The sequence below is a fragment of the Sorex araneus genome, chromosome 6, assembly GCF_027595985.1.
Source record: "Sorex araneus isolate mSorAra2 chromosome 6, mSorAra2.pri, whole genome shotgun sequence".
Taxonomy (NCBI): Eukaryota; Metazoa; Chordata; class Mammalia; order Eulipotyphla; family Soricidae; genus Sorex; species Sorex araneus.
Window position 1 is genome coordinate 161,175,130 of NC_073307.1, and position 10,760 is coordinate 161,185,889.

General features: G+C 54.4%; 1 protein-coding gene across 2 annotated transcripts in view; it reads right to left on the minus strand.

Annotated features, from left to right (window-relative positions):
- Positions 1–10,661, minus strand: part of STX5 (syntaxin 5) — a 28,377-nt gene extending 17,716 nt beyond the window's left edge. The window contains exons 1-5 of one of the 2 annotated variants that reach the window (XR_008630720.1): positions 10,506–10,661; positions 9,574–9,820; positions 8,080–8,150; positions 7,901–7,956; positions 7,713–7,783 (exon numbers count right to left, since the gene is read on the minus strand). Coding sequence is in view for 1 of the 2 variants with exons in the window: in XM_055142447.1 (XP_054998422.1) it covers positions 7,713–7,783; positions 7,901–7,956; positions 8,080–8,150; positions 9,574–9,798 (423 nt within the window). In the remaining variant the exon portion in view is untranslated. The remainder of the gene's footprint in view (positions 1–7,712; positions 7,784–7,900; positions 7,957–8,079; positions 8,151–9,573; positions 9,821–10,505) is intronic. The other variant, XM_055142447.1, reaches the window with a different exon arrangement.
- Between the last annotated feature and the right edge of the window lie 99 nt (positions 10,662–10,760).

The following is a 10,760-nucleotide window of genomic DNA, read 5'->3' on the forward strand; positions in this document are numbered from 1 at the left end:
TGGAGGCTCTGTCCACAGTGGGCTCAATTCCCAGCATCCCTGGGAGTGACTCCTGAGCAAGTAGCTAAGAACAGTGCTCTCAGCTGGGTGTGGCCCCAAAACAAAATCCAAACTGTGAACCCAGAGCACATTAACAAAGTATCTGGGCTGGAGAGATAGCACAGCGGGGAGGGCGTTTGCCTTGCACGAGGCCGACCTGGGTTCGATTCCTGGCATCCCATATGGTCCCCCAAGCACCGCCAGGAGTCATTCCTGAGTGCAGAGCCAGGAGTAACCCCTGAGCATTGCCAGGTGTGATCCAAAAAGCAAAAAAAAAAAAAAAAAAAAAAAAAAAAAAAAAAGTATCTATGGGTACTTAGAAGAATGAAATAGTCAAAGAGCATTTGTTTCTTACAAATACCAACTTTTTTTTTTTTACAAAAAAATTTTTTTTTAATTGTTTTTGGATCACACCTGGCAGTGCTCAGGATTTACTCCTGGCTTGACACACAGGGATCACTCCTGGTGGTGTTTGAGGGACTATGTAGAGCGCGGGGATTGAATTTAGGTCAGTTGTATGCAAAGCAAGAGCCATAGCCACGGTGTTATCTCTCTGGTCCTCAACAAAATAACTTTTTTTTTGGGGGGGCCACCCAGTGGTGCTCAGGGCTTACTCCTTTCTCTATTCCTGGTGGGCTCACGTGACCACAGAGGGTGCTGAGGGGCGAACTGTGGTCGACTGCATACAAAGCAAAGGCTCTACCCACTGTTCTATAGGTCTGGTCCCACCAAAATACATATATATAATTTTTTTTTTTGCTTTTTGGGTCACACCCGGCGATGCACAGGGGTTTCTCCTGGCTCTGCACTCAGGAATGACCCCTGGCCGTGCTCAGGGGACCATATGGGATGCTGGGAATCGAACCCGGGTCGGCTGTGTGCAAGGCAAACGCCCTACCCGCTGTGCTATCACTCCAGCCCCACATACGTATAATTCTTAAAGAGCCAAAATTCTTATTTATTCATCTCTTGCATTTGAAGTATTTCTCAACGATACCCTTGACCTGTGAGGCTTTGCCATAGTCTCGAGCCACCGCACAACTGCAGTCACTTTCCTGGGCTTCCCTATGACAGTGTAACAGAGGCGAACCCGGTTTTTTAGGTTCTTGTCATTGACTAATGAGGCTGATCTGTTGTCAGCTCACAGGGAGGCCCCCGACTTGACAAGCACGTGCTCATCAGGCTGGACGCAAGCGCACCGAGGGCTGCCTATGGTGTGCGTAGTCTCCACATGTGAAAGGGCATGGGGGGGGCAGTGTTCATGCCCACCCAGCCTCCAGCAGCCGTGCCTTCCTCGGCCACAGAAGCGTATGACAGGTGGAGACACACCTTGCATGCACTGAGCCTCTGCTTTCTCGAGAGCAGGAAAACAGCGGAGTAGTTCTCCTCTACAGAATTACTTCGGGGCCAGCCAGAGTCATAGTCCTAGGGCATTTGCCTTGCACACGGCAGATCCGGGTTCGATCCCCGGCATCCCTCATGGTCCCTGAGCATGGCCAGGAGTGATTCCTGAGTGCAGAGCCAGGAGTAACTACTGAGCACTGCCAGGTGTGGCCCAAAAACAAACAAAAAATAAAATTAAAATTACTTTAAAAAATTAAAACTGGTGTGAATCCTTGAGCGCAAAGCAGGCATTCTGGAGAGTAAGATCTTCACAGTGTCAAGCGTGCTTCCCTCAGCAAATAAAGAACTTTAAAAAATGATCACTGGGGGGCTGGAGCAATAGCACAGTGGGTAGGGCGTTTGCCTTGAACGTGGCCGACCCGGGTTCAAATCCCAGCATCCCATATGGTCCCCTGAGCACTGCCAGGGGTGATTCCTGAGTGCATGAGCCAGGAGTGACCCCTGTGCATTGCTGGGTGTGACCCAAAAAGAAAAAAAAAAAAAAAAAGATCACTGGGTGGCTGGAGCAATAGCACAGCGGGTAGTGCCTTTGCCTTGCACGAGCGAGGCCAACCCGGGTTCGATTCCCAGCATCCCATATGGTCCCCTGAGCACCACCAGGAGTAATTCCTGAGTGCATGAGCCAGGAGTAACTCCTGTGCATCGCCGGGTGTGACCCAAAAAGGAAAAAAAAAAAATCACTGGGTTGGCAGCATATATCCTCACACTGGAGTCACAGGGTTCGCAGGAGCCCTAGACAGGAAGACAGTGTGTCACTGCGGGGTCAGGGATGCAGCTCAGCGGCAGGGCACAAACGTCACACGGGAAAGGCCCCAGGTTCCCCCGGCACGACAACATCAACAAGATTCCTATTGGAGACAGGGGCTGGAGCGCAGTGCTCAAATGCACGTGGCACACGTGTGAGACCCTGGGTTTGATCCCTGGCACCGAACACAAGCGCCATTATTATGAGCAAGAGTGAAAGCTGTGACGTGTCACACCCAGCGAGTTGGCACAGCCAGCTTTCTACACCAGACTAAGACGTCACCCACTCAACTCCTCAGCACAGCCTGCCATGGGAGGCTGGGACAAAGCAGACGAGGCCAGGGCACAGCAGAGTGCGTCTGCTCGGGGCATCGAGAGCCAGGAAGGGGCGAGGAGGAAGAGGAAGAAGGAAAGGAGGTCAAGTACAGAGAGTTCAAGACACAGGCTGGGGACAGGGGGCGGAGCGATGGTATCTGCCTTGCAGCAGCTGACCTGGCAGCTGCTGGGTTTGGTCCCTGGCAGCCCGTATGGTCCCCGAGCACTGCCAGGAGTCATTCCTGGGTGCAGAGCCAGGAGTAACCCCTGAACATCTCCAGGTATGACCCCAAACAAAACAAAACGAAGAGGCTAGGGGTCGGAGCCATAGTACAGTGGGTGCACTTGCCTTGCACGCGGCCAACCCAGGTTTGATCCCCGGCATCCCATATGGTCCCCCAAGCACTACCAGGAGTAATTCCTGAGTGCAGAGCCAGGAGTAACCCCTGAGCATCGCTGGGTGTGCCCTCACCCACCCAAACTAAAAAGACTAGAAGAGAAAAATCAGATAAAACCACCTGAGAGTCCTTCCAGCCACACCCACTTTAGCTCCATTTCCAACTGCTCCTTCGACCCCGGCTGCCCCCTGGAGACCCCAACTCACGGGCTGGCCTCTGGAGTGGCTACGGTGGGCGGAAGCCTGGGGCCCACAATGCACTGCAGGGCTTTCCCCAGGAAGCTTCCTCCCCCGGATTCTAGCTTAGAAACAGCCACCATAGTGCCCAAGCTAGACATTTCTAAGTCACCAAGACCAAGCTCACTGAGCCACCTGTGCTGGAACATGCTGGAATACGAGCCTCATCTAGAGTGCTTGTTCCTCTGTATGGTATCCAGGGATTCTAACTTCAACATGTGTTCACCGTGTGCCAGGAGCGGGCGCTGCCACTCTTGTGCCTTTTGGTTTTCTGGGGGCCACACCCAGGGGTGCTCAGCGATTTCTCCGGGGCTCTGCCCTCAGGGATCACTCCTGGCAGGTTCAGAGGGGATCAAACCCGGTACACCCCGTGCAAGGCAAAGGCCTTGTCCTCCAGCCCTGCTTTCTCTTCATCCTTCTGCTCCAGTACTCCCGCCCGCAATTCTAACTTTCTCTCTGCCCTGGAACTGTTCTGTTTGGGCCACGCCTAACTAAAACTTCATGTAGCAAACAACTTTTCCTACTGCCCAGAACAGTGACCCTTCTTTTCCACTGTGGTAAATGGCACCACTGCACACCAGCTGCTCAGACAAATAACAAAATAACACCTCCCGCCACCCATAACTCACAGGGGACCCAGCAGAAAGCCACAGAGAACCCAGATGATTCCAATTTAGTTCTGTTGGGGCTGGAGTGATAGCACAGCGGGTAGGGCGTTTGCCTTGCACGCGGCCGACCCGGGTTCGAATCCCAGCATCCCATATGGTCCCCCGAGCACCGCCAGGAGTAATTCCTGAGTGCATGAGCCAGGAGTGACCCCTGTGCATCGCTGGGTGTGACCCAAAAAAGCAAAAAAAAAAAAAAAAAAACCAATTTAGTTCTGTTGAGTTCTTTGGGTTTGGGCGTCATATCCAGCAGCACTCAGGGGACCAGGTGGTAGCAGGGATCCATCCTGGGTCTCTCCATGCAAACACCTGCACCAGTCAGTCATTAGGGCCCTGTGCCACAGTCGTGTGATTTTGATTTTGGGTTATACCTGGAGGTGTTCAGGAGCTACTCCCTGGCTTGTGCGGGGGCTGGGGGCTGCTCCAGGTGGGTGCTTAGGGTACCATGCTGTGCCAGGAAAGGAGCCCGAGGCTTGTATGCACCCCAACAATACATCCTGAATCTGTCCACTACTCTAATCTCTATTCAGCCTAGCCGTGTCTCACCAAGTTAAATTCCTAGTCCCCAGACCCAGAGATCCTATAAACTAAGAACCAGGCATGTCATTCTCCTACTCAAAAACCTCCAAGGGCTGGAGAGACAGTACAGTGGGTAGGACACTTGCCTTGCATGTGGCCAGTGTGCTTTCAACCCTTAGCATCCCATATGGTCCCCCAAGCATCACTAGGTGTGTCCCTGAGCACAGAGCCAGGAGTAAGCCCTGAGCACGTCTAGGTGTTGTGCCTCCAAAACCAAATAAAAATAAATTAAACTTTTTTCCCTCTCTGAAAGGGTCTAAAATACAGTGGAGAGTTGGGTGCTTCTTGCCTTGCATGCATATGGTCCCATATGGTACCCTGAACCCTGCCAGGAATGATCCTTGAGAACAGAGCCAGGAGTAAGCTCTGAGCATTGCCATTATGGCCCCCAAAACAGAAAGGAAAGAAAGAAAGAAAGAAAGAAAGAAAGAAAGAAAGAAAGAAAGAAAGAAAGAAAGAAAGAAAGAAACAGAGAAAGAAGAAAAAAAAAGAAAGAAAAGAAAGAGAAAGAAAGAAGATAGAGAAGAATGGAAGAAAGGACAGAAGAGAACAAAAGAAAGAAAGAAAGAAAGAAAGAAAGAAAGAAAGAAAGAAAGAAAGAAAGAAAGAAAGAAAGAAAGAAAGAAAGACATCCTCTCAGAGTGGCCCAAACAGTTAGACGACAACAGGAAGTCACTGAGGGTTCCACAGGCGCTGTCCCACACTGCCCACCCCAACCCTCCAGAGGCACCGCCATAGCCGAGCTGGCCGCGTTCACGAGCAGCAACAGCGAAGCTGCCCACACCGCAGGGCCCTCCCGCTGCCATTCCCTCCTCCAGACTGCAACCTGCCTTCTAGAACGTGCTCCCACTAGACCTCTGGACGGCTGGTTCAACAGCACTTCTATTTTTTTTTTCTTTTTTGGGTCACACCCGGCGATGCTCAGGGGTTACTCCTGACTCTGCTCAGGAATTACTCCTGGCAGCGCTTGGGGACCCTATCGGATGCCGGGGACCGGACCTGGGTCTGCCGTGTGCAAGGCAAACACCGTCCCCTTGCTCCAGCCCCATTTCCACCACTTTCCCAGGCAGGTGCGAAGGCCTCGCTCTGAGTAACTCACTCATCTTCCAAAACGGGACCTACCTAGATCTGAAACGATCTTTTCTGTTTTATTTTATTTGGGGGGCTACACCTGGCAATGTATTCCCGGCTCTGCGCTCAGGAATCACTGTGGAGTGCAGGGACCCTGTGGCATGCTGGGGATCGAACCCAGGTCAGCTGCGTGTAACGCAAACGTTCTGCCTGCTGTACCGTCACTCCAGCCCCAATCTTTCCTGTTTCCTTAGATAGTGTCTAGTTTCCCCGCCAAGCCAGATGTCTCAAAGGGCAGGAACCACGCCCTGCCTTGTCCACGGCCAAAGCCCTTGAGGCAGGCAGCGAAAAGTCACTCAGCCACTCGAGTGACTGGGTGCAACTCAGTGACTCGAATGGGTGGAACAGGCAGAGAGGGCCCGTGACTTGGCTCAGAGGTCGTGCACGCGCTTTGCGGGTTGTGAAGCCCCAAATTCGATCCCCGGTACCTGACCTCGTCAAGGGGAGATCCTTCTCAGCATGGGTGATCCCTGATGGCCCAACCCCTGGTGCTCAGAGTGAGGCAGCCGGTGACCGAGGTCCCACTCGAAGTGGTGGGCCTGACATCTGAATTCATGTTGCTGTGAAGCCAGAGGTCGCTTGGGTCAGGGGGTGGGTAGGGGTGTGGTGTGTGTGTGTGTGTGTGTGTGTGTGTGTGTGTGTGTGTGTGTGTGTGTGTGTGTGTGTGTGTGTGTGTGTGTGTGTGTGTGTGTGTGTGTGTGTGTGTGTGTGTGTGTGTGTGTAGAGCAGCAGGGGCTCGTGGAGCGTGAGTAGCGCAAGGCCAGTCAGCAGCCCTCCCGGCTAACGGAACCCCGTTTCTACCAGCCCAGCGCCTCTGCCTTAATCACCTTGCCACCGAAGGAGCCAACTGCCTTCTCCTCCTCCCTTACCCTGACCCCGCTCCAGGCTCCTGTTCCCCGAAGTCAGGGATGTTCAGTTCATTCTCACGACACGGGGTTAAGAAGGAATCATGTCCCGCAGCCGAGAGCCACACCACGGCGTGGCAAGGCACATAGTGCCCGTCAGAGCCAGCCACCACCTCCTATCATCACTGCCGATCATGAATTCAAACAACAGACACCGAGTGCCGACCGTCTGCCAAGCCATGGGGGACATCGGGGCCCACGCCCAGTGAACAAGCGGAAACAAAGCGTCCTGGCCCTATGGCACTTGCTTTTTCTTTACTTTTTGGAGGGGGATGGGTTAGAGGGAGGGAACAGACTGGCCATAAACACAAAGATAACTGGAAGCAATGTTAGAAAGTACCAAGTGTGGCGGCAGGGGAGATAGTACAGTGGCAGGGAGGGCACTTGCCCTTGCATGCAGCCAACCCTGGTAGGATCCCTGGCACCCCACTGGGTCCACTGAACTCACCAGGAATGATGCCTGAGTACAAAAAACAAAAGCCAAAAATAAATAAATAAATAAATAAATAAAAGTAGTGGGGCTGGAGTGACAGTACAGCAGGTAGGGCAATGGCCTTGCATGCAGCCCACTTGGGTTCAATCTCCGACATCCCATATGGTCCCCTGAGCACCGACAAGAGTAATTCATGAGTGTATAAGTCAGGAATAATCCATCACCTGTGCGCTCTTCCCCACCCCCCCAAAAAAAAGTGACTTTTTTTTTTTTTAAATAAAGTAAAAGGAAACAACTCAAGCACACAGATATAAGGTTTACATGTTGGAGTTTCCAGTCAAGACAGGCCTCCCTGAGCAAGGCACACCAGAGCAAAGCCTTGGACCTTCCCTCCGAGAAGCCCTTACTGATGTTCCCTGCTTCTAGACGAATCTTAAGGCCCGTTCAGACGTCACCTCCTCTTTAACATCTTCCCAGCACTCCCCGGCCCCAGACCATCTCATTCATCATTGACTTTCTGGTTTGGGGGCCACACCTGGCTGTGCTCAGGGATCATTCCAAGCGGTCCTCAGGAGACCTTAAGTGGCTCTGGTGTGCACACCAGGGGCAGCTCTATGCAAAGCCAAGCGCCTTCCTCCTGTCCTCTCTCTCCAGCCCGTGTATGATCCTCTCTCTCCAGCTCATCACCCTCACAGGAGTATGCGCCCAGCACCGTACTATGTACATCTATAACCAGTGTGTTCAATGACTCAGCAGACCACCAAGGATGCTTCAGGCTGGCTCTAGAGACTTGTTTTGGGCCCCCTGGGAGTGGGACAGCAATGGACGAAAACGCTGGGCTCACATGATAGGCAGGCACTCACCTGTTTGATGATGTAAGTGAGCTCCTCGATTTCCACTGCCTTATCGTCAAAGAGGGACTTCCGCTTTGCCACTGCAGAGACAGACGAGAAGCCATGACGGGAGAGGTCAAAGACCCGACGGGTGGGGAGGGGAACAGAACCCTCTCGGGTTCACCATCCCAGCTCTCAGCGTTCCCAAGAACACTCACAGATTGTCAGCTTCTCCAGCTTGGCAAACGTGTTGCTAAGGTCTTTCCCGATGTGCCTGCAAGCAAGCATTGGCGAGAGTGCTTGTGGGCAAGCAGGGCAGAAGGGACCCTGCCCCCCGGGCACCTGCACAATCAGGACCGCACGGCCCACCCCCCACCGGCAACGCTTTTCAACTCACTTGGCCATGAGGGTGAACTCGCTGCGCTGCCGGACAGCACGCAGAGCCGGCTTATTTGCCTGGATACCATTCTGAAACGCAACGTCAAGAGGAGCCCTTTAGGGGGCTGGAGCGATAGCATAGCGGGTAGGGCATTTGCCTTGCACACGGCCAACCCGGGTTCAATTCCCAGCATCCCATATGGTCCCCTGAGCACCACCAGGGGTGATTCCTGAGTGCAGAGCCAGGAGTAACCCCTGTGCATCGCCAGGTGTGACCCAAAAACAAAACAAAACAAAACAAAAAAAGAGGAGCCCTTTCAGTGCCCGCCTCTGATTTTCGGCTGTCACTATTCCTCGGCTGTCCCGCTGACTCTCTAGCGCGAGGCGCAGTCTTCCACAGGCTGGTCTGAGTTACCAACCGTGGCAAGTCATCCCCCAGATTTCGAGAGAGGGAGCCCCAGGTTTCAACTGACTCCACGTTTCAAGCTGACACCATCGCGTAACCAGTTGGAGGGTTTGGGGCAAGTTACCCGTATCATTCAGAATCTCTTTCCAAATCTAAAAAATGAACATAAGCCCCAGGCACCCTCTTGTTGATAAGATTAAGTGGCAGAAGGGGGAAGAGCGGGAGCTCCAGTACAGCAGGGAGGGCGTTTGCTTTGCATGTGGCCAACGGCCAAGCTGGGTTAGATCCCCTGTACCCCATAGGGTGCTCTGAGCTCACCAGGAGTGATCCCTGAGCACTGCTGACAGGTGTGGCCCCAAAATAAACAGCACAAGGGCTACTTACCTGGTCCACTGTGAGCACTAAACAAATTGTAGCTAGTCTTACTATTCTATGGCCTGAATCGGGCAGTTTTTGGAAATCACAGCAAGGCGCCGTTGCTAATAAGAGCTAAGCAGAGCGGAGATAACAAAGAGACAGATACAGGGCTCTCCGCTGGATTTCAAACCTCTGAACCAAAGCAAGGCAAGGACTGTGATAAAACTTACTGAAAAAACTTTGTTATTCACAGATACAAAAACTGAGGCCACGGGGCGGGAAGAGATAGTACAGCAGAGAGGGCGTCGTCTGCCTTGCCGGCAGCCGACCTGGCTCTCCGGCACCCCAAATGGTTCCCTGAGCCTCCCACGAGTAATTCCTGAGCACAGAGCCAGGAGTAACCCCTGAGCATCGCCCAGTTCAAACAAACATAAAAATACTGAGGTCGGGTTAGATTCCTTATGGTTACAGAGCAGACCCGTGGCCAGATTATGCCAACCCGGGAACTCAAGGGTCTAACAACTGTTCCTTATGCCGATCAGATCTACCGCAGCTGCATCTCATTTCCGGATATGCCTGCTGGAATAGCAAAGCGGCCAGGGAGAGGGGGTGTCTTTCCACAGTAACATCTAGAACCCTGGCTCCACGTCCCCTGCCCAACTCTGCCCAGTTGCCTGGTAGATGCCGCCACAGCGCCCGAGGCAGCCAGGTGTGAGTTTCGGTCAGGCGTCTCCCATCCCAGATCCTTACCTGACGGCTCTGCAGGGACTTGCAGGCGGACAGGAACTCCTGGGTCCGATCCCGGCAGGACATGGTGTCGGGAGGGGGAGGGACCAGGGCCGCTTGGGGGGGCAGAGGGGCGATGTCGCTGCTGCTATTGCCAGCAGTTGCAGGGGACAGGACCTGTGTCTTTGAGAGACCCAGGTAGACACCCTGATCCGTGTTCTTAGACCCGTAGCGTTTCCGCGGGATCATTGAGACGCATAACCTCGGACTGCTGTGGAGGGGAGAGTGTCATTCCCCAGGCAGCCGCAAGCCCCCATCCACCCACCTACCCGATCAATCCTCAGACCCCTCTGGACACAGGCACGGGGCTTTCGCGCCCACAGCCACCCGCAGATCCTGGCCCCGCAGCTCTCGTCCCAGACCAAGGTCCCCCCCCCCCCCCCGCCTCAGTCTAGTCTCGGAAGCAACTTGGTTCTGGCGCCGGCCCCTGAAAAGCGAAGACAGGGCCTGAGCCGGGTCCCGTGGCCCGGCGGCACCAGCCCGGCCTGTGCAAACTGTCCCAGCCCACACTGGGCCTCTCGCATCCACGAATTCCTCTGAACTCCTCGGGAATAAATGGTGACAGAGCTCCGCAGGGCGGGGGTGGGGAGGGACACACTTCGGTGGGCCGAGGGGGGAAATCACTAGGTGTTTATTTGAAACAGGAAATCCCACCCCTCCAAGTTCCGCCTTCTAGAGGACAGCTAACGCTGATTAGCTCATGCCGACGTCTGTCTCGACAGGGCCTTTCCTGATTGGACAGAGAGGTATTCGCTCACTCCGAGCCGGGCCAGCAGGATTTGCCCGCTCGCCCCGGGTTCCCTTCCCCCCCCTCGCCCCCCGCGCCGGCCCGTCGCCGCCTCCGTAGAGCCGCTGCTCGGAGCCGACGAGCCACTCAGACTCAGCGCGTATTCTACCTCCTCTCCGCCTCCTGTCGCCGCCGCCACTGCCACAACCTCCTGGGTCGTCACCGCCGCTTCTCAGAGTACGGGAGCCGCCGAAACCCGACCAAAGATTAGAAGCAGCCACGTCACCCACTCGTAACCCCGGCCCCGCTGACGAGAGGGAGAGGGCGGCGCCACGCCTTCCGGAGCCAGGGCAGGGCCACGCCCCCCTGCCAGCGACTCCGCCCCCCGGCCGGGCCGCTCCGGCCACGCCCCCTTAAAGAGCTG